The sequence below is a fragment of the Scomber japonicus genome, chromosome 19 (assembly GCF_027409825.1).
Source record: "Scomber japonicus isolate fScoJap1 chromosome 19, fScoJap1.pri, whole genome shotgun sequence".
Classification (NCBI taxonomy): domain Eukaryota; kingdom Metazoa; phylum Chordata; class Actinopteri; order Scombriformes; family Scombridae; genus Scomber; species Scomber japonicus.
The window spans coordinates 11,353,950-11,378,668 of NC_070596.1; the positions used below are offsets into that span (position 1 = coordinate 11,353,950).

Below are 24,719 nucleotides of genomic sequence, written 5' to 3' on the forward strand. Positions count from 1 at the left end.
TGTTGTGAACATTTAATTTAATTTTCACTCGTTATTGCATACTCAGAATAGGTATAGAGTATGTTATGATGATGCCATTTAGCCCTTTGAGACAAACCGCCTTTCCATACTCAAACATTATTACATATTCAAACATTAAACACAAAATTAATTCTTCATGTAGAAACTAGGGAGGGGCATTTAGAGTAATTTTCTTCTTCTGGGTAAGCCAACCTTACAAACAGGTCAGTGTAAAGGCTGAAATTTCCTGCTTTTAGATGAGAAAGAGACCAAATATACACCCGGCATCGCCGTCAAAGAAATAATCCTCGGTTAACCAGTTAATAGTTAGTAAACAAATAGCAGATTATCTACTTGGATATCCAAGTATCCAGGTAAATGTGCACATCCTTAGTCGAAACATACCTGTCAAGAACCTTGTGGACACAGTCCTTGGTTGTCTTGCCACCAATTTTTGCTATTTGCTTCACCTGTTGAAATAAGTACATAACAAGTACATGAAAGTCCCCAGAGGAACCCAACAGTGTGTGAGTGCACTGGTTCTGTATTCAACACTTGTAAAACCTACCAAAGTGTCAAAGGCTGCTTTGTCAGTTAGCAGGCATTGCTCCTCTTTATCAAAGTCATCGACTGTGGCCATCCTTTCGATGTGTGTAGCTGGAGATGCAAGCTGTGCATCCTTCAGTACATTTCGGATCTCAACCAACAACCCCAAGACCTTCTTCTGGTACACTGAAATAAAAATTAGCACATTTGTTGATTACAATAGTTACCTCCAATATGAATTTCTAGGCTAGCTAGCTGGTTCACAATTGCTTTTGTAATGAGCCTCAGTGTTTGTCATTAATACAAGTGGGTTTTTTTTTTTTTTAGTTAAAATGTTATCTGACGTGATGGGAAGAAACCACTCCATAATTGATTGTAGATGTTGATGATAGAAAATGAAGACACTAGGCATATAAATCTTTGGGTGTCTCATTGTTCGATCAAATTCAAAAGCGATTCTCGATTGATGTGCATTACAACAGCACTATGCTCTCCAGCTGGTTCACTTGCACCTGCACAGATGAGCTGTCAGCGGAGCACCACTGTTCCTCTCTGGCTCTTTCTTTAGGTTTGCATTTTTTATAAAAAGTCCAAAATCTAAAGATGTAACCTCCGTCTGAGTCCCAATCAGCTGCACAGCAGTGTGTATTTTATAAGGGTAAAGAAGAAAATGTGGTCGCTGATCTGCACAAGCCCAGTCACAGACATCAATAGAGCATTTTGGTCCTATCAATTAAGAGTTGTTTGCAACTTAACTAGCAACACCACAGCTTGTTACAACGCTGTGTATGGAAGACTGTGAGACAGAGATGTAAAAGAGATCTTTCTGAAGTTAATGAATTGAAACACATACATGAATTGTTTTTTTTCCCTGACCCTAGAAGTGACTCATAATTGAAAAGTGGAATGAAATGGAATTCTGTATCTTGCTTGTGTCAATCTATATCTATTTGGTGTTTATTTAATGTTTCCTTTAAGCGCACGTTTAAGAAAAATTTCCACTGCTATGTGCAGGGACAATAAAGGTTTTCTGAATCTGAATAGGGAGGGACCCCCCCCCCACAAATTGCACACTGCATTAGACTACACACTTACCATCCAATGGCAACGGGAATGTCCACTTTCCACGCCCTGCATCTGCACCACAGAGAGTATGTTTTAGAAATTACCAAATGACAGAACTCTCGACAGATTTGTGCCACATTAGTAGTTTTAGAGTACATGCTACTGACTCAACTGTTTTGATGAAAATAGTGGTCTTAAGGCAACTCACCTGGCCTTGGTGTCTGATGGGGGGCGTGTCTGTCCCTGTCGGGCCTGTGGCGCCGCTGAGAGGCCTCTCTCTCGCTGCCGGACCTGTAACGCCGCTGAGAGGCCTCTCTCTCGCTGCCGGACCTGTAACGCCGCTTAGAGGCCTCTCTGCCGCTGCCGAACCTGTGGCGCCGCTTAGAGGCCTCTCTGCCGCTGCCGGACCTGTGGCGCCGCTTAGAGGCCTCTCTGCCGCTGCCGGACCTGTGGCGCGACTGAGAGGCCTCTCTGCCGCTGCCGAACCTGTGGCGCCGCTTGGAGGCCTCTCTCTCGCTGCCGGACCTGTGGCGCCGCTTGGAGGCCTCTCTCTCGCTGCCGGACCTGTGGCGCCGCTTGGAGGCCTCTCTCTCGCTGCCGGACCTGTGGCGCCGCTTGGAGGCCTTTCTGCTGCTACCGGACCTGTGGCGATGTCTGGAACTGGACCTGTATTGGGACACATTGTTCTGTTGCGTTGGTTGCTGGATCCATCACTGGATGTAGTTCCATTCAAATTTTAATCACTGTGCAGTTTTATAACTTTACCTGGAGCGATGGCCAACACCACCACTTGTGGCTGCATGTCGAGATCCTGAAAAACACAAAGAATGTCCTTAAGTTTCACAAGGCCTGATAAAATAGGAAAGTCATGAGAACAGTATCTTGTTGGACCTCGGCCCTCTTCATTTTTGGAAACCAGAAAAACAATGTTTGAAAATTAGGAGTGGTGGCAAATAGGACTCTTTATAGGATTATTTGAAGTTTTACAGTAGTCAAAGGGAGAATACTCACGAGGAGTGGACATTTCCCTGTCATGTGAGCTTTCCGCACGCTCCGCTTGTATGGAAATGTCTTCATCCTCAGAGGCTGAAACACATCCAAACCAGTCTTTACCCATCAACTTGTCAATACAACACATTAACATCCTTCATAAGCTGTCATCAGTACTCACAAAGATTGTCTATATTAGCTGTTCCCTGAATGGGCTGCAGCTTTTTCGGTGGAGCAGGGTAGTTTGGCAGCTTGGCATCTAGAGGTTAGAACAAAAACATAAGCATGCGAATCTTCAACATTTATCAAATTTAAGAGTTTTCAAACTGGAATTTCAAATTCATTGTAGAAAAATATTACCTCCGACACTCTGCTCTTCCTCGTCTGAATCTGTTAATACTGAAGAAAAAAGGTGTTAGAAAAATTGATTTGTGAAATTAGAGGCCAAATTTCTGTATGTCATGCGAGTGTCATGATTTGATTTTTTTTAATCAAAATCGATCCAAACTACGTCATGGTCTCGAGCATCGAAGTCAAAGAGAGGATCAACGATCACCCCCTCCTCTGCCCCACGTGTCTTTTCAGTCACTCGTCCACTCCTTTACTTTTTCCTTTGAGACAACACTCATTCTCACTTCTTAATTTTACCAGCGGCATCAGTTGATTGCCGGGGTTTTTCGGGGATCAGATGAGGGGAGGATCAGGGAGTGATTCTCTGATCAGACTGCGATGACATGACTGTCACGTTACTGTCGCATATCAGCGCGGACTCGTTTACATTACAGTAAGCCGACATCAGGAGAATGAGACGCAACGGTAAAATGATTAAAATAAAAATAAGATAATGTACAGATATAAATATATTTGTTTCAAAACACAAATTTCGATGCCGAAAGGCTCCAATTGTTCAGTGACATTGATACATTATGGAAATTGCATAACTTATATGTAACCCATCTTTTGAAATAAGATTTACTGTACAAAATTTGATGAACAAAGCCAATGATTGTAGACTAGACTAGTCTGAAAATGGTATAGGTCTCAGTGCTGTAAGAAAAATGAAAAAATAATCGAGAATCGAATTGTGACCCTTAAATCAAAAATCAAATAGATTTGGAGCATCATGACACCCCTAGTAATGTCTCAATTACTTGAGAATGTGAAAACATACCATTACTTAGAAAACCCTCAGGAATTTTTTTTTTGGTGCGGTTCCTCGACCTCATCACCACCTCTTCATCGTCGTCGTCCTGCTCTGCCTGACTGGTCAAGTTATAGTTTTCGCATTCTCTACGGACAGCTAGAAGTGAGACAATTAAACATTTGAAAACATTCAAAAGTATATTTTGACTTGGACATACAAGTAATTTTATTTTCATTAAAACAGTACCAATACTTGCCTGATTTCATTTTTATCTTTATTAATGGGAATGTCATCCAGTCATCCTGGGGGTTCTGTTTCTCCTTTATAGCCTTCTCCGTTTTGGTGGTGCTCATTCGTGGCCATCTTACAATATTTTGTGTCTCATCAATCCAGTTCTCAGGAACCACACCCTCCTCCTCAATTTCACGCTCCTTCCAAACTGCCCTTGCATACATGACCTGTAAAGGACAGCATATGCATGTTAATTTAATTTATACATTTTTATTTTGCCTAACCATCTATTAGACCAGTGGTTCTCAACTTTAGACATTTTTAATATTTGAAGAAACAGTCACAGACCTGCATTTCCTAAATTTCAAACATAGGGGCTCTAGAAGCCATTTTAAGAACCACTGCAGACGTTTATATGAACTGAAGAACAGATGAAAGAGGATATAAAATGACATGAACCATATTCCGCAAATCACCAAGTGTCATGTTAGAAGAGACAACACAGAACTAGAGGTGGCAGAAATTAAAATGCATATATATTCCAAAAGCTCATTGTAAAGAAAAGATTACCAATAAGTAAATGGCACCCAGTTATGTTAGTGGATGAAGCAAGAGAGTTGAGTTTGAGAGGGTTTGGATGTGTGGATGAGGGTTAAAAGGAAGGAAAAGGATGTTTTTACAAGAGGCCAAAGAAAGTTGCAGGATAAAATCAACAGACAGATGGGATATAGCTTTAAAAAAAAAAAAATGAACCTTTAATATATGTGTTCCCGACCATGGCGAAGTGGTATGAGCACGGCACCACCAGATTCTTGTGGGAGGTAGGCCACCTTGCGGAACAGATCCTTTTCACGCAGCAGCCCATCTTTCATCCTGACTTGACCGTTTCCTATGCAGACTATATTTAAAAGTCCAGAGCTACATGGTTGGTGAAACAATGGTGAGGTGTGACGCTGGCGCAGGATTTGACAAGCCAAGGTACCATCTGCATTTTTTTGTCGAACAAAAGCAAATCTTTCATCTTCCAAGAGAAAACAACTGTCCCTTTCTTTAACAGAAACAAACACTTTAGGATGCATTTCTCTCTTCTTTACTTCTGAATGTTGGATTTCTGACAAACGCCTGGTGACTTGTTCTAGAGGATTTCTCCCACTCCTCACATGTTTTTTGATTTGTTGTAGGTAGTTTTCAAATGGAAAACAGGAAATGTCATTTAAGGAGCAGTTGAAGCGGCTGGCATCTTCATGGAGATGATTTAGTCCATGTACGTTGTACACAGGAAAGGTCTTACCATACAGGGCAGTACAGCTGGTGACAAAGTGTTTGATGAGTTCATTAGCATATTGGAGATAGGCATTTCGAATCCTGTCATCTGACTCTAGCAGTATCGACATGGCTACTGTTAAGGACAAGAAATGCTTGTACCTTTCAGGGGACACAACAGTTTTTAATACCACAGGCCCTGTGTATAGCAGAAACTGTCGAAGTTCAGTGGCTTTCCACCTATCTATTTCATGTAGACTACGTGGCTGCCGAGCAAATTCACTAGGCATCCTCCCTCTCAGTGCAATTAGTTTTTGAGAAATTGCATCCTTTTGCCTCACAGATAAACGACAGATTTTTGGGCCACGAGTCAAGTAAATTAAGAGGCGTCTGACTACTCCCAAGCAGACCATATGCATGTAATCCAACACAAATGAACTGATACAAGGAATTCCTGCAGCAATGAAGGGGCTGACATCAGTTTGATGGTTCTTGTACTCCACTCTGGAGAAACAGTCGTCTGTTCGAGAAGTGCATTGCTGTTCACTGAACACCATTCTTCCCTCCACACGAGTACCTCTGATTATACATCTCTCACAACTCTCGTACGAAGTATGACCCTTAATACATTTGAGATATGCCCGTGCTGGCGCATCACAGATGAGAGCATCAATGTTGACAGTGTAGGTTTGGCCTTTATAAACTATCCCATTGTCTTTGAGATGTTTGTACTCTGTCAAAAAGTCTTTCAGATAGTCCTCAAGTGGACTTGGCTTACTTTTTCCACAAAACATTGCTGCAATAGAGGGATCAAAATGGCCACATTTCACCAGTATTGGCCAGAACTGGAGTCCACTACTTTTGAAAAGTGGGATGCCGTCAATGTTTACAGTGAGGTGCACATCATTATTGTCCATCAAACTTAGGAAACTACAGATTCCTTTTTCTAAGCCGTAATACTTGTAGTTCCCCCCACATTTAGGCTCTGTTGTGTTTTGTTGTGGTGTAGCAAGGAGTGTCCGGCAATCCACAGGCAATACGTGCCCTTGCTTTCTTAATGTGGACAATAACCCGTTGAGTGCTCTGTGTGTCACTTTGTGCTCTGTAGCCCACTGCCTGAGGTCATCTTCAAGGCTGCTGATCACTTCAGCTTCATCATTATCTGGTTCATATTCTGACTCGGTAGACAAGTAGTCCACATCAGTGTCAAAATCAAAACTAGGAACACTGTCACTTGTTGAACTGCGTGGGGTCCTAGGTACACTACTACTCTGACTCCCAGTCACAACATCACTATTAATGTCACTGCTCCCTTGTTCATCTTCGCTGTCATAACGAAGAAGTTCATCCATGTCTCTTTGGCGTTTCCGCCATTGTCTCATTTTCATAGCCATCTGTAGACACAGATGCAGTACAGTTTAGTTTTACAATTCCTTTGACTATGTGTGTGCAAAGGAGCATGAGGTCACAATCTGTACCTTGTTTGGGTGGCTGGACACACTGGCTGGACACACTCACTTTAAAAAGACCAAACACCACCTGACAAAGGGATAAGAAAAAAGGATTTAGAAACCCCTTACTAAAACTGTACAATTCAGTACTTCACACTCCAAATAGATGGCAAAAGTACCCAGATTCTTTACTTGAGTAAAAGTACCTGTGTAAAAAATGAGCAAATAACTACATGATAACTTATCAGGAATCCATTGCATCAATGTTATTGTGAACAATTTAACATTATTCACTTCACCTGCGTTTTGCATTAATTAACGAGTCTCTGGCGGCTGCTCTGTCTTTCTCTCCTCCTCGCACACACAGCTAAACACACGGGCAGAGGTAGGGTTCCTACATGTTTCTTCAAGTCAAATTTAAGTCTTTTTAAGACCATTTATAAAAAAAATTAATACCTATTTCACAGACCTACCGGCAAAGAAAAACTTTTTTTTTTTTTATATAAATTTTTTCATTTATTTCTCAAACAAATGAAAGTGTGGACTGTGTAAAGCATTGATGAAACATTGCAGCATAGTGGTATTAAACGCTACAACACCACAGCACAGACACAGACCACAGACAACAAGCCAAACAGAGGTGTGAAAAATCAATCATTCAGTAGCTTATTATTAATATAATTTGCCTACTATGAAAGGAAATACCTTTGAAAAAAATTTAAATAAAAAATAAAAACCGCTAGAAAATAAAAGATTTATAGATTAGAAATATTATCCCCCGCCCACTATGTGACGTAGTTGAACCGGGGAATCCGTGTGTCCACCACGAAAGAGGATTCCCATTGACTTTACACTGGTATTGTTTCCGTGATTGGGACACGAAAATTTAACACATTACGTGTCCCCATCACGGAAACAACCACGGAATTCCTCGTGAATAATAATAAAATCAGTAGTTTCATAGGCTGTTATGAAATCGCGTCATACTACTAGAGTGTCAACATCATATTTTCTAGCGGTAGCTTGCCTGTACATCGCTGCAAGGCTGATATTTATTTTTCTCAAAAGGTATTTTCTTTCATAGCAGGTTAATAATAATTAAAATAGCCTGACATTGATAATGTGTTAATGAATGAGAAATAGAGTCAGTGTTACCACACCGGGAGCACAGCTGTACGGACAGTGAGGAAATTAGTCTACTTTAAGCAGCGGGTTATCCGGTCTGAGAACGTTATAAATGTGAGATGAATACTCGACAAGGAGAAATATATCCCTGTTAAATATTGACTAATGTAGCAGTTATTGTTTCCAAGTGAAAATTATAGGCTATGTAATAAAAAAAATCTATAGCCTACGGCTTATTGCACAGCTGTGCTCCCGGTGTGGTAACACTGACTCTATTTCTCATTCATTAACACATTATTATGGAGTTAGATTTGTTTCATAATGTTGTGTGTGTGCAGATCGACAATCTTGCTATCCGAAAATGGCCGAGTGATACGAGTGGATTTTCGTTCGGACCGGCGGAAAGTTTGTTTCAAAACTCCGTGTGTGTAAAAAGCAAATCCACAAGCGTAGAACTGAGATCCACAAATGTTTTTTCGATTCACAAATAAAAACTGAGTTCACAAAATTAATTTAATGCATTTTTTATATTTGTGGAATTTGTTTGTGTATTTGCAGATCCGTTTTATATTTGCAAAATATTTTTGTGAGTATACAAATCTTTTTTTTGTATTTGTGGAAGGTGTTTATATTTACAGATTACACATTTACACACAGATTGTCGATCTGCACACACACAACATTATGAAACAAATCTAACTCCATATAATACCATCTATATGACTTAGCGACAGGACAATCTCCCAGTGTCTTAAACCCAGATCAAAGTAGAACTTGATTAAAGTAAACAAGCAGGTCATGTCTGCTGCCAAGAAAAACAGGGGGGGGGGGGGAATTACTCAGAAAAACAGGGGGGGGGGGGAAATTACTCAGAAAAACAAGGGGAAAAAATTACTCAGAAAAACAGGAAAAAATTACTCAGAAAAACTGATCCAAAAAAAAAAATTACTCAGAAAAACAGGAAAAAAATTACTCAAAAAAACTGATCCAAAAAAATTACTCAGAAAAACAGAAAAAATTACTCAGAAAAACTGATCCAAAAAAAATTACTCAGAAAAACTGATCCAAAAAAAAATTACTCAGAAAAACAGAAAAAAATTACTCAGAAATACAGGATCTGTATTTTTTTTTATTGAATGAATGCAATAAGCTTCAGTATTTTTAAGGTATTATTTCCAAATTCATAAATTCAATGCTTTTAAGACTTTTTAAGACCCCGCGGGAACCCAAATCCGTCTAGCTGACCTGACCCAGGCAGAACAAACGTCAATCATTTCATTGGATCATTTGCTAGTGACGACAGAGTCTGTGGGCCACATCATAGGTCCACACGCTAGGTAGAGGCCACTGATTGGCTGAGGTTCAACTGGCGTCCTCACCATGGTAATCGTTACTAGGCGTCATTGGTTAGGCCAATCTAGCCACTTCTCCCATCCTCCAAAACTGCCCCGGCCCTCCTTATAACAGATTTCTCATAATCAAAAGTGAAATAATTAAAGCCAATTATCATAACGTTTGTTGAGGTATCAAGGACACTTTCATGTGGTTATGTTGGCAAATGTCGAAGATAGAAATAAAATCGACAGTGAGTAAAATCGCCTACTTCAAGCAGGATTATCTGACAGCGGGATAAATGTGAGATAAATACTTAACAAGGATAAATATCACCCTATTAAATATCAAGTAATGTAGCAGTTATATTTTCCAAATGAAAATTAAATGTAGGAATAATAGAAATTTAAAAAATCCATTATTGCACAGATGCGCTACCGTTGTTGCCGTTGTAGCGACTAACTCTTTTTATTCATTACATTACCACATTATTATAATTATACCTAATTAGCCTACTACGAAAGAACATATTATGTTCTATATTTTTATTAATGTGGGAAAATGATAAAAGAGGACAATAGTTAGTAAAATAAAAGGAAATATCCAGCTGTAATAAATATAATAACTACCTCATCACCACATCAAAATGACAGTTATATCTCGCACAACGCATGTTTTCTAGACAACAAAAAAAGTATTTAATACACTATAATAAATTCAGTTAAATTACTATTAAAATAATGATAAAATAAAATATTTATAGATTAGAAAACAGTATTACCTACCGGCCACTGCGTGTCGTTGTTGGTCCCGGGAATCTGTGTCCACCAAAAGAGGCGGTTTAAAATCCGTCTAGCTGACCTGACCCAGGCAGAACAAACGTCAATCATTTCATTGGATCATTTGCTAGTGACGACAGAGTCTGTGGGCCACATCATAGGTCCACACGCTAGGTAGAGGCCACTGATTGGCTGAGGTTCAACTGGCGTCCTCACCATGGTAATCGTTACTAGGCGTCATTGGTTAGGCCAATCTAGCCACTTCTCCCATCCTCCAAAACTGCCCCGGCCCTCCTTATAACAGATTTCTCATAATCAAAAGTGAAATAATTAAAGCCAATTATCATAACGTTTGTTGAGGTATCAAGGACACTTTCATGTGGTTATGTTGGCAAATGTCGAAGATAGAAATAAAATCGACAGTGAGTAAAATCGCCTACTTCAAGCAGGATTATCTGACAGCGGGATAAATGTGAGATAAATACTTAACAAGGATAAATATCACCCTATTAAATATCAAGTAATGTAGCAGTTATATTTTCCAAATGAAAATTAAATGTAGGAATAATAGAAATTTAAAAAATCCATTATTGCACAGATGCGCTACCGTTGTTGCCGTTGTAGCGACTAACTCTTTTTATTCATTACATTACCACATTATTATAATTATACCTAATTAGCCTACTACGAAAGAACATATTATGTTCTATATTTTTATTAATGTGGGAAAATGATAAAAGAGGACAATAGTTAGTAAAATAAAAGGAAATATCCAGCTGTAATAAATATAATAACTACCTCATCACCACATCAAAATGACAGTTATATCTCGCACAACGCATGTTTTCTAGACAACAAAAAAAGTATTTAATACACTATAATAAATTCAGTTAAATTACTATTAAAATAATGATAAAATAAAATATTTATAGATTAGAAAACAGTATTACCTACCGGCCACTGCGTGTCGTTGTTGGTCCCGGGAATCTGTGTCCACCAAAAGAGGCGGTTTAAAATCCGTCTAGCTGACCTGACCCAGGCAGAACAAACGTCAATCATTTCATTGGATCATTTGCTAGTGACGACAGAGTCTGTGGGCCACATCATAGGTCCACACGCTAGGTAGAGGCCACTGATTGGCTGAGGTTCAACTGGCGTCCTCACCATGGTAATCGTTACTAGGCGTCATTGGTTAGGCCAATCTAGCCACTTCTCCCATCCTCCAAAACTGCCCCGGCCCTCCTTATAACAGATTTCTCATAATCAAAAGTGAAATAATTAAAGCCAATTATCATAACGTTTGTTGAGGTATCAAGGACACTTTCATGTGGTTATGTTGGCAAATGTCGAAGATAGAAATAAAATCGACAGTGAGTAAAATCGCCTACTTCAAGCAGGATTATCTGACAGCGGGATAAATGTGAGATAAATACTTAACAAGGATAAATATCACCCTATTAAATATCAAGTAATGTAGCAGTTATATTTTCCAAATGAAAATTAAATGTAGGAATAATAGAAATTTAAAAAATCCATTATTGCACAGATGCGCTACCGTTGTTGCCGTTGTAGCGACTAACTCTTTTTATTCATTACATTACCACATTATTATAATTATACCTAATTAGCCTACTACGAAAGAACATATTATGTTCTATATTTTTATTAATGTGGGAAAATGATAAAAGAGGACAATAGTTAGTAAAATAAAAGGAAATATCCAGCTGTAATAAATATAATAACTACCTCATCACCACATCAAAATGACAGTTATATCTCGCACAACGCATGTTTTCTAGACAACAAAAAAAGTATTTAATACACTATAATAAATTCAGTTAAATTACTATTAAAATAATGATAAAATAAAATATTTATAGATTAGAAAACAGTATTACCTACCGGCCACTGCGTGTCGTTGTTGGTCCCGGGAATCTGTGTCCACCAAAAGAGGCGGTTTAAAATCCGTCTAGCTGACCTGACCCAGGCAGAACAAACGTCAATCATTTCATTGGATCATTTGCTAGTGACGACAGAGTCTGTGGGCCACATCATAGGTCCACACGCTAGGTAGAGGCCACTGATTGGCTGAGGTTCAACTGGCGTCCTCACCATGGTAATCGTTACTAGGCGTCATTGGTTAGGCCAATCTAGCCACTTCTCCCATCCTCCAAAACTGCCCCGGCCCTCCTTATAACAGATTTCTCATAATCAAAAGTGAAATAATTAAAGCCAATTATCATAACGTTTGTTGAGGTATCAAGGACACTTTCATGTGGTTATGTTGGCAAATGTCGAAGATAGAAATAAAATCGACAGTGAGTAAAATCGCCTACTTCAAGCAGGATTATCTGACAGCGGGATAAATGTGAGATAAATACTTAACAAGGATAAATATCACCCTATTAAATATCAAGTAATGTAGCAGTTATATTTTCCAAATGAAAATTAAATGTAGGAATAATAGAAATTTAAAAAATCCATTATTGCACAGATGCGCTACCGTTGTTGCCGTTGTAGCGACTAACTCTTTTTATTCATTACATTACCACATTATTATAATTATACCTAATTAGCCTACTACGAAAGAACATATTATGTTCTATATTTTTATTAATGTGGGAAAATGATAAAAGAGGACAATAGTTAGTAAAATAAAAGGAAATATCCAGCTGTAATAAATATAATAACTACCTCATCACCACATCAAAATGACAGTTATATCTCGCACAACGCATGTTTTCTAGACAACAAAAAAAGTATTTAATACACTATAATAAATTCAGTTAAATTACTATTAAAATAATGATAAAATAAAATATTTATAGATTAGAAAACAGTATTACCTACCGGCCACTGCGTGTCGTTGTTGGTCCCGGGAATCTGTGTCCACCAAAAGAGGCAGTTTAAAATCCGTCTAACTGACCTGACCCAGGCAGAACAAACGTCAATCATTTCATTGGATCATTTGCTAGTGACGACAGAGTCTGTGGGCCACATCATAGGTCCACACGCTAGGTAGAGGCCACTGATTGGCTGAGGTTACGGCTTCAACTGGCGTCCCCCTCACCATGGTAACCATCACTAGGCGTCGTCATTGGTTAGGCTAATCTGAACTGTCAAGTGATGTTCGTTTGGCTGCCTGGGGCTCCTCCAGGATATAGAGCGACCAACTTTTTTTTGAGCAAGCATTGATTATGCGTGACACGGTATCAATTTGCGGAACGCATGAATCGGGCTTCAAACTGCATTGAAACATTGAGAAAAACAAATACTGTTAACAAACAAAAACATTACTTTTATTGAAAAATAATGTTTAATCACAAAATATGTCATCATGTCCATACTACTATAGCCTATGGTAATTATAATGATAATAATAATGTAAATAAATAAAATTACATCATGTCAATTATCTGCACCTGCCTTAGACGTCGAAATAAGTGACCTAGCCCGACGTTCAAATGTTCAACTGCATATTGACGTCTAAGTGGGGTCATGATTAGACGTCCAAAAAGTGGACCTAGTTTGGACGTCGTTTAGGCGTCCAGAATTGGTCATGGACCGACCGACGCAATATAGACATGATCTGCACGTCCATAGGACGTCCAATGTTTGGTGGGCTGTGTTGTAGCTGGGCTAGAGGCTCTGCTACGAGAGGCTCTCTGGTAAGAGAATGTCAGTACATAGCCGTAGCACTGCTATTTATCATGGCTAATGTTACAGTTGTTAGCCTTGAATATCTTATTAAACTCAGAATATAGCACATTTATCAGCGAGTCCACGTGTTGTGTTTACTGCCACAAAAAGGAGTAAATCTCCTGTTCATGTATAACATCATCCTTCTCATTTCTCTGCATCTTGTCAGACTTGCTAACGCTACCAGTTGCTCTGATATTTATACTTGGTGAGACAGCTGATGTAAGAAAAATATCTCACCACCTTTCCTAGATTTTCAAAACCAAGCAGACACTTAATAAGCTAATTGTGAGCAGAAATAATTTTTTTACATATAAAATGTGTAGGTAATATGTAATATGTGGCTGCTGTTCAGCAAAAGTGGCATTCTCAATTTAAATGAAAATGTATGAGGTGCATTGGGGAACCATTATGTTAATGTCATGAAATATGATTTTGTTAGGCTGTAAACTTGTAATTCAACACAGCCAATTCAATCATAATAAGAAAATCAAAGGCAGCCTAATGAAATCTTTACCCATCACTCCCTCTTCTCCAACACTCCAGGTCTCTCCTCTTCCTCTCCTCCACTCCAGAATCCTTTACTGTCAGTCCTACCGCCCATCTCCTCCCTCACAGCATGAAAACAACCAGGAAAACGTTATATAAATCCAACACCAAGTCTTAAATGTTCGTTTCGCTGTCATGTTGTGTTAGTAGACTGGAAAAGAAAGACTGACAGAAATGGGCATGTTCAGCTGGCTTGCCTGGCTTTAGAGCATGATATTACACTTCTGTTGTCAAACTTAATTAGACATGTGATGGAGAAGACATCTACTTTGTCTGGTTTCTCTTTTCTGTTTTTTTTCTCCTAACATTTATTCCAAAAAGCTGTGACATAATGATGAATAATCAGCTGGTAAATTTGAGCCCCAAAGCAACATGCTTCTTTTACAATTTTCACTGAAAACAAATTACAAAACACTGTTAAATGACTTCAAAATGTAAAAAAATCCAGCTTTAACAAAAGATATTTAATTGCTGCATCTCTTGTGGATTGAAGGCCTAAGGCATTCTGCTCCAAACACATGCAGTGCATTCAAGCAGGTGCACCAGACTGGAGTCTATTTTAGTCGCAAGCTATGACAGACAGTCCACTTCTGAAAAGAGGGTGAAAACATAGCACAAATGAAAATGTAACAGAGCCCCTAAGAAAGTTGTGGTGGCAAAAATAGGACATTCCCTTAACCCTTGAGAAATCTCATTGTCATCAGATATTGATTTGCAACACAAAAACATCCAGAGATCAATCTTAACTTGAATTTGAACTTGTGTTGATTTCATTCACTACGGACTGCAACTGCACTGTTCTGTCTTTTATTTCATGCATTGACTCTTTACCTCCTGCAGTGGTTTGTGTGTTTTATTCATCCTATTGTATCACTTTTTCATTTCTCATAAAGATCACCTATCCCCTATTGAATCAATAATAAAACTATTCCTGCAGATTGTAATATGTAATATGTAAATAATGTAACAGTGGTTGATGTAGCTATTGTGAAGTCAAGATTGTCAAGCTAAAAACCTATTTTTCTAAACCTGGCGACCTTATAGAAATCCCACTGCTTAACTGAGCCAACAGTATAAGCTCTCCTTCATTCACAGAAAGAATATGGAGGTCAGTCCCAGGTGCAGCTCAGGTGCTGACTGCTAAATGAGCTGCAGCTTTAAACAAATCAGGAGCTACGTGTTCACAGGTTGTGGCTGAGAATTCAATGATAACTGCAGCACGTGTTTATGCTGCACCATTTTCTAAATAAATCTATACATCTACTTATGTTGTTCCAAAGTGGTTAAAATGGTATTTTCAAATCTCACAAATGTATTAGTCATGTAATACTCTTTGTCCGTCATGGGATGTAGGGCCATTCATATATTCATAACAGTTGGATATTTTTCCCATGAAACTCAGATTCAGGCCACAGGTAATTTAAAATGACATATTGTGGATCCCAATATGACAACAAAACAAGTGCATTTTAATGAGTGTGGGTCACAGATACCCCTTTTTCACCGAGCTGGAGCTGGTGCTGGTTCGGAGCCAGAGCCTGACTAAGCACCGGTTCTTTGCTTTTCCAACGCCAAAGCTCCAGCCCAGAGCCTCAGAACGGGAGCCAGAGCAAGCACCAACTCTTTGCTGGTCTAAAGCAAGAACCGATTACGTCAGCGGACTGGGGGCGGGGCTAACATTTATTAGCTGGCTAGCGGGGTTGACGTTTATTAGCCGGCTAGTGGGGCTAATGTTTATTAGCCGGCTAGCGGGGCTAACGTTTATTAGCAAACTAGCGGGGTTAACGTTCTAGCGTGGCATTTACAGAGGGTTAAAGATTTGTTGATTAAAAGTACTATTTTTATCTTTTTTTGCCAGAGCTGTCTTCTTCTTCTTCTTCGTTTTCTTCTTCTTCTTCGTTTACGGCAGGCTAGATGCCTTGCGCCATGTTGCTGCCTCTCACTGGTGAATCATGGAAGTACTTCAAAGCACGCGCTGGCTACGTTATACAGTGACGTAATCGCGTGGCTCCTTGCCGGTGGAAAAACAACAGGTTCATAAGAGGTGCTTGGATTAGCACCAACTGAGTACTGGCTCTAGCACTAGCTCCGAACCAGCACTGGCTCCAGCTCGGTGGAAAAGGGGTAAGATAGTACACAATAACCACCTCACCATTCATAAATGACTATCTACATTACCTGCCATCTGTTCAGCTTTAAGTCAAAATCTCTAACCTCAAGCATCATGTACTGCTGGCTTATTTCCTGTCTAAACTGTCTAAACAAAACTAACAGGTTTAATTAGGCTGTGTGCTGTTCCAAAGCTAGACTTAATCGTGATTCCCCAGATAAAAGCCCCCTTTTAGAATCCCCCAAGTAAAAATCACATTGCGTCAGTGCAGCCCAGAGAGAGGGAGACAGAGCGACATCAAAAAGAATCCCTGTGGAGATTCTTTTTTTATGCCTTTGTTTTTGAAATAATGACAGCCCAGCACATTATTACTAAGGCTTAACATCATGGTGTCTCCATAGCAGTGGAGGATATGGAGCCTGACACTATAAAAAAGAAGAAAAAAATGATCTCCGAGGCTGACTGTGCGAATCTTACAGAGTGATAGTCAGGAGGATTGGTTCTTTTCCTTCCAGGCTGCTGATGCTGTTTTGAGAAGCTTTATTTATGCAAACAGTGAGCACAACCAGGTTTTTCTGCACAAAACCTGAACAGTCTAGGTGGTCTTAGTTAGGTTAATGAAAGCCTGGGGTGCTGTGTATTACATAATCTCATCCAGAGGGAGGTGTAGGGTATATCCGCCTCCTATTCTACAGTGCTCATTTTATATAGCTCTTCCTTTAATTAATTTCTCATAATGTCTGCAACATCACCCACACCCCTCACTTCATTGTACTTTCCTCATCCTCTTCATCTCATCTTTCTTTCTCCTCCCTTGTGCCCCTTCCTTCTGTTGCACTCTCATTCTATTCTTATTTTTATCCCCCTTTCATCTCACAGTCGTCTTTACTTTTCGCTCCCACACTAACGGCGAATGGCAACAACAAATGATGCTCTTGAGGTTAAGTAACAGATGAAAGAAAAGCAACAAGTTACATGACTAAATAAACAAATCACCAAAAATAAACATCCTCCCTGTCACACTGCCTAAGGCACTTAACTACACGGCCCCGCTGCTCCAATCGGGGCGCTTTGTCTCAGTCATGTGACAACACTGTCCCTCTGCCTTGCTCTGTTTGTGACAGGCGGGGTGAGTAAGAGAAAAGAGGGAAAAAAAGAGGGGTTGGGGGGGGTGGGGACAAAGAAGCAGGGGAAGAGTGAGTGAGGGGCACTGAGATGGAACGATACAGAGGAGGATGGAGGAGGAGGAGGAGGGGAGGAAGATCTCCTGTGACACCATGAGAAATAGGAAGAGATGAGGGAAGAGATTGAGGGAGAAAGCAGGTTCAGTGGAAAGAGGAGGGGTGGGAGAGAAATGAGGCTGTGAGGATGTGACAGAGACATCAAAGAAGGAGAGGAGAGGAAGAGAAAACAGGGATGGGCAGAGTGAGACAGGGAGACCGATAGGATGCCTATGAGAACTGTGAAGTAAAGGAAGGGTAACTGATAATAGAGGAATGAAAATTAAAAAAAAGGTTGCTCAACACGCCATTACAGTCTCTCAGGAGTCTGCTGCTGCAGTATGGAGGAGACGTGTACGGTATGAAAGTGTTTATTAGATGCTAACATTGTGTGAGGTAAACTACTAAGCATTCAATTTCACAGTTTTGTTTTGTTTATTCAAAACCAAGTTACACCATGGGTATAGGTGACAATTCAATATCTAAATGTATAAACTTTCATTGGTATGACATAAATAAAGTATTACCATGTGTTATAATTCACAACCACATAAGTACTACACCTACACATGAATGATTCCAAGCTAAATGTGATTGTTTTAACTAACAAAATGAGCAACTGAAGGGTTTGTGCTTCAAATTTAAAAGTTGTGTCTAATGTGGAGCTGCGACGTTTTCTGGTCTATGACACTAAACTGAATATCTTTGGGTTGTGGACTGTTGATCAGGTACAAAAAATTTTAGGTTGCCTTTTGGGCTTCAGGAATCAGTGATCAACATTTTTTACCATTTTGTAACATTTTATAAACCAAAAATAAATTAAAATAATGTGATAATAATTGATGTAATGAAGAAATATAACAGCCATTACAGGGACATGAATAAAATCACCAAGCCCTAGCAGAGCTTCACCAATCACCAATAAGAGCTTGCTGATTTGCTTCATTCTGGTTTAAGCAACCTTGAAGGCACAAATGTATCTATGGTAACAGTGACGCTTCCAACTGGTGGGAATAAGCTGAAGCGGCTTTCCACAGGAACAGAGGGATAAAACCGATTTTAACAAAGCCTGAGTATGATTCTGTCAAGGCTGACCCCTTCTCCCATTATAACCCAGACACTATGCTTAAACTCTACCTCCACCATCCACCCGGATGCTCTGCATGTCTGGTAACAGGGGCCTGTGTGAGCAAATGTTCTATATCAGGAAGAACAACAAAACATGTCACAGTACATGTTTCACTGACAGACACCTTCACTCTATCCTGACAGTTTCAACAGCTCAGAGTTTGACCTCAAATGCTATCTCGCTAAAGCAAATAGGAAGACCCAGTGGAAATAATACAAAGCCCCTGAGGTAAGAATTTAAAGAAATATGAATTTGTATTGTTGATTTATTATTGTCATTTGATGTTTGTACTGTTGAATGCAATGCTCTCAATATTGTTTGATATAGAGCTGGTCTATATTTTGTTGGAGTTCATGAGATATATTTATCAGTAGGCCTATTTATGTTTTATATTTTGAATATTACAAGCATAACTTCACATTGATTATTGATATTTTGTTGTTATAGTAAGTGCTTACAATGATATTTTAATCAAACTAAACATGTGCTTATATTAAAATGGCATTGTGGTAATACAGCCCTGCTTATCTAGCCTGCAATGTCTTTAAGATGGCCCCTACACTCATTGAGTTTGACAGCCCTGACCTAGATGCTGATCAGCGGCTGTTGTCGCCAACGTAATTAACAATTACCTATTAATCCCCCTCTATAGTTAAACATTCTAATTAAACTAACTGCACAACCATGATTAGCAATGTCCAACTGAGCATTTCATGCTGAATTCCAGCCAAGACACTTGAAAGCCATACATGGGTAAATCGCTGCACAATGATGACAGGAAGTCCAACAGAAGGACTTTCTACAGAGGCTGGAGGACTCTGTGATGATTAGTCATGTGTCACAAATCAAAATAACATCCACTTTGTATGTTAATGCTAGCTATACAGGGGGATTCTCATATGAGCTAACTTCAAATCTGGCTGTGTAGGAGTGACATTAGATTAGTAATGTAGCAACACTGTGCAATCATAGCATGTATGTCTGATCTTTCTGCTCTGATTTTATACCTGATAGTTATCTGTCCTTAAGTCAAGTTGGTATAGGAGGGCCTAAGTACCTACTGAATTTAGCTGATACCTTATGTGCCACCTCTACTTGTTCAACAACACAAAGCTCTATTTAAATAATTGATTCCTGACTAATCAATAACTGAGGGTGTCTTTGGTAACCATCTCAGGTGTGAAAAGAAGTGCAGAACAGTAATCTGATTCTTACATAAGAAGCACAAAGGCAAAAAATAGGCAATCAATCCATGAGGCTGCTCCACAAGCAGCAAGGTGCAACCATCCTGAATCATATAGTCTGATATCCGCTTATCTTATTTACTTATTCAGTCGTCTCTGAGGACATCGCAGCAGTGTAGCAGTGTGACAGTGTCATGATGGAAGGTTGTCAGAAAATATGAGTGAGACACAAAGGTCAGTCTAAAAGAAGACGTGAGACAAAAGCAAGAAAGAGGCCATGACAGTGCACTCATCTGAGACTGTTAGGCAGGATATTTCCTCAGAGAAGCTTTTCTGTGTGTGTGTGTGTGTGTGTGTGTGTGTGTGTGTGTGTGTGTGTGCTAGGGCTGCATGACATTGGAAAAAACTGACATTCCCATATCTTTTTGTATGTGTGTGATAATGATTTAATATAGAGGAGAATGGCTGAGATTGTCACTAAAATAAGAATCATGGGTCCATCTTAAAGGTCAGCTCTTAAGTCAGCCTGGTCTGGTTCCAATTAGCACCAGATGTTGCTGATTTATACTCCATCCCAAGAGGTCGACTTCGCTCGCTAACTTCAGGGCTAACCTCGGGGCTAACCTCCTTCACTTTAATCAGCAGGTGGCACCAAGACACAGGAACTTAGCTTATAGGTCTTGAGGATTTAGCATATTCACCGCCGTTTAATGTTAGCCTACATTGCACTGTCATGTTCACAGCTATACATTAAGGCACAGACCGACCCTGTGACAGTAACGGTTTAACTTTTAATCGGCAATGAGACAAAATGCAGCTGATAACAGGAATACACACACTGAGAAGCCACCTCGCAGAACTGAACGCCTGCCTCTAGCATCCAGGTAATATTATCTGTGACAGCAGCGTCGTTGTGTGCGTGTTTACTGGCAGGTGATACATACAGTACGCACAGCCATCATTTCTCCGGTGCGTTCATTTTCAAGTTGTGGTGGGGGCGGCTACTGGGACCTGCTTTAGTTCTTTGATAAAGTGATGAAATGAACCCCTTCACCGGAGCACATCAAAAGTTGTAGCAACGACATATTTGAGTTAATTTGCTTTATATGACATCAAGCATCCTGCAATGTGACTGCTGCGCATGCATACATCGCGATGCTGATGGTGAAGTGATATATTGTGCAACCCTAGTGTGTGTGTGTGTGTGTGTGTGTGTGTGTGTGTGTGTGTGTGTGTGTGTGTGTGTGTGTGTGTGTGTGTGTGTGTGTGTGTGTGTGTGCGACAGAGAGAGGAAGAAAGAGAGAGAGAAAGCAAGAAGCAATGCAAGGCGTCCTGAGACATCTCTCTGATTAAGGACTTTCAGCTGACATGGTAATTAAATATGGAGGAGAAGCACAACCCTTATACACACACACACACACACACACACACACACACACACACACACACACACACAGCTCTCCACTCATTCAAACACTTCACGCTCTGGTTAACTGTGTATAACATTAAACTGTCACTCAAATGCAGCTTGTGTACATTTCCCAAACCAGGATTCAAAATCAGACATATATGCATGATTTTTTATACTTTATACATAAGTGCATATTAGCATACACACACACACACACACACACAGCCTCTCACCTCTACAAAGATGAAACATGGGATGATGGAGTAGCTGCGCAGGGTGTTGTTGGACGCCATCTTGTCTCCTGTCGGGAGACTTCTCCTCTCAGGATTCACAGCAGCTCACTCTGCAAAGACGGGAACATGAAGTGTCAGTGCTGATTACCTGATTATGACAGAAACCCACCAATGCTATTTCTAACCCAGACAGTAGATCTTTGTTATTAGGAGTACTCGCTGAAATGTAGTATTGATGAGAACCGCTCGATAATGACCTACAGCTGGGGAGTGTGTCTTTATTGCAGATTATTACATTTCAAATACTTTAATTGCACTTTCTAAACCTCTGTCCATCTATCTGTAACAGAATAAAGATAAAAAAAACTGTGAATGGGGTGAGGCTTTCTTTCATAACAGAGCGGCACTATGCCAAAAATGACATTAACTGTGATTTACTCTCCACAGAAATTACAAGAAAAGCATCATATCTTGGAACGTGCCTCAGAAAATCATCTCTAGCCTATCTATCCATTCATATCTGAGCTGCTTATCTTGGGTAGCAGCAGAAAAGGACAAACTGAACAGCTCAAGTGTCTTTCTAAGGAAGTCCCAGAGCAGCTTAGAGATTAAATCCCTCATTCATGTCCAAGGTCTACTTTTTCGTTCTGCTTCCACTCAGTTGTGCCCATACAAAACTCAAAAGAGAGGCAGACTAGAGTTATCCTGAATAACTGCTGTAAATAGGCCTTGTAATGGCACCTGCAGAAGTGTCTAATAGCCAGGTTTGCTGGGCTCATCACCTTCAAAGTAAAGAGACGGTAATGTCAGTTTGACAAGGGACCAGGCAGGCCTTTGTGGACCAGTGTAGTGAAAACTGGCAGGTTTCCAGATGCAGATTAAAACTCTTTAAAGTCTAGTTCATGCTGTGCTCTCTGTTGCTTTATTATTCTGATGATGACATTTGCATCTGTTCCTTTTTTGTATTATATCACACACATCTGATTCAGTTAAAGCTTCATTTGTTCCATCTTTTAAAAGCACTGAGTCCAAATTTGCCCTCAAGAGATAATATATGTTTGAAACATATTCATTAGATTCGTTAAGACCAGAGCAAAAGAAATCAAAGATTCACTTTAAACTACTTCCTCTGGTTGAAAGGGAAATGTCATTTTCTGAAAATGATTAGTAATGCTTGACTGGAAGATAGCACATATAGCAGCTGCACATACTGTACATACCATCTCTAGGTGTCTGTGGCCAACTAACAAGCTGTATATAAGAAACCACTGCTACAGTACAGTACCATCTGCATTCACACACAGTCTCTGGCAGTGCTCCCGTCCTCCGTCTGTCATCTTGTTTTACTGCATTTCATTATACTGCAGCTTCTAATTGTCACGAAACAAAAACATGCCATTTCCCAAAGGAAAATAGCACGCTTGTTAGTGACAGTGGGAATTAAACAGGGATATGTGGTGAAGAGGAGAATAGTGGAAAGAAACTGATGCATTATTTGCTTTTATGGCGACAGAAGTCCTGTCACTGATTGGAGTGACTCATTGTTTTCAACTGCAGAGCACTGACAGAACAGATGTCATGAGTGTGTGTGTGTGTGTGTGTGTGTGTGTGTGTGTGTGTGTGTGTGTGTTTTGTGGACATCCAGTGATATCAGTAGTAATTGATTTATCGGTATTGATTAACAAAATGATAAGCTTTTGCAGATAACTATATTATGTAATCATACTTGAGTCCCAATTAAAGAGTGATGCTCCTGGTTTGAGCTTCTTGCTGCCTACTGTGCAACTCTGAATAATGAAAAGCAGCGAATATGGAGTGGAGGAGGTTTGTTGTTGAGCCAAGTCGGAAAGTAAAGGAGCCGTGGAGTGTTTCAAATTCTACATATATAGCACTTTTTTTTTTTACCAACTCATGTTTTTTGTATTTTTTGTACAAGATGATGAATAGTCCTTGAACAATGGCTTCTCATTTCAGCCACTAAGGAGAGGATTAAGCAAGGCTCAGCTGAATACGGGAGCACATTATTTCTACTCAACTGTTGACAAGATTGCCAAGATTTGTTGCATTTTATAACCAAATAGCACCAAATACCAATTCATAACATTCTGCCTTTAATAATGGGGAGTTTCTGATGTGATGAAACATAGCAGATCAAAATCATAAAAAGAAAAAGAGTGAAAAAAGTCAGAGCGATAACAAGGATCACAGCAGCTGACATGATCTCAGAGTATAAGTATCGAAAAATCTATTTAAAACCTTCATCAGAAACAGGTAGATGTGTCATTTTCACTGTGTATCTCATTACCACATAACAAATATAGGTACAGTTCTGTTCATTTAGAGTGGGTGTTATTCTGTTTTTTAACATTTGTCTGGTAACTTGTCATTTAATGAATTTGTAGAACATCACCATGGTAAAATTATTAATACAAATCACATACACACATTAGAAAGTCAAGCATAGATTTGAGCAGGAAAGTAAAACTCAAGAATCAATTAGACATATGATTAAAATAAAGGACAGTCAGATATAATGCTGTTTTTCAAAGTATGGGTTAGGGTTAAAATGAATGAAATCATCATTTCCTGTCTACAAACCTACTAAACCTCCTAAAAATTATGATTTACAAAGCTGTTGTGTTTTCCTATGTTTGAGATTATATCAATATACTTCTACCCTTTACATCCTACTCAATAACTTACCATAACTGACCAGTCAGTCAGTTTTGTGGGTCACATTGAAAGGGAGGGGGTTGTGACCATCAACTAGCAAAAGTACACATGAAAAAAATCCCCTCTCTCCTCTCACAGGGTTAAATGTCATCAATCTGTGATGTTAAGTGCTTCAGTCCAGCTGTTTTGATGCACTGTTCCACAGAGAGTCAGGTTTCCCACGGTCATGACATTCCTGGAAAAGTTATGAAATTAGAAAAACTGTTTTCCAGGCCTGGAAATGGTTTAGAATTAGGGGAATGTTTTGGAAAAGTTTTGAATTAGGGATGGCCCGCTCTGATATCAAAGATAACGGATATAAGACAGGCTGCATGAACATGGACCCCCCTACTTTTACCATGTCAAAAATCAGTAGATTCATGTAATATTAATATACTAATCATCAATTTCTATACTTTTGGCTTTTTAATCTTTTCTAATATGTGTTCTGGGGCCAAACGCTTCCTCTGGATGTAATTATAAAATATACCCATCATTTAGTGAGATCAAAATGTCAAAACACCTGTTAAACGGCAGGAAATGACA

General features: G+C 39.5%; 1 protein-coding gene across 1 annotated transcript in view; it reads right to left on the minus strand.

Annotated features, from left to right (window-relative positions):
- plppr1 (phospholipid phosphatase related 1) overlaps nucleotides 1–21,525 on the minus strand; it is a 58,742-nt gene extending 37,217 nt beyond the window's left edge. Inside the window, exon 1 of the mRNA XM_053340182.1 lies at nucleotides 21,462–21,525. Within this exon, the coding sequence (XP_053196157.1) occupies nucleotides 21,462–21,521 (60 nt within the window). The 5' untranslated portion in view covers nucleotides 21,522–21,525. The remainder of the gene's footprint in view (nucleotides 1–21,461) is intronic.
- Between the last annotated feature and the right edge of the window lie 3,194 nt (nucleotides 21,526–24,719).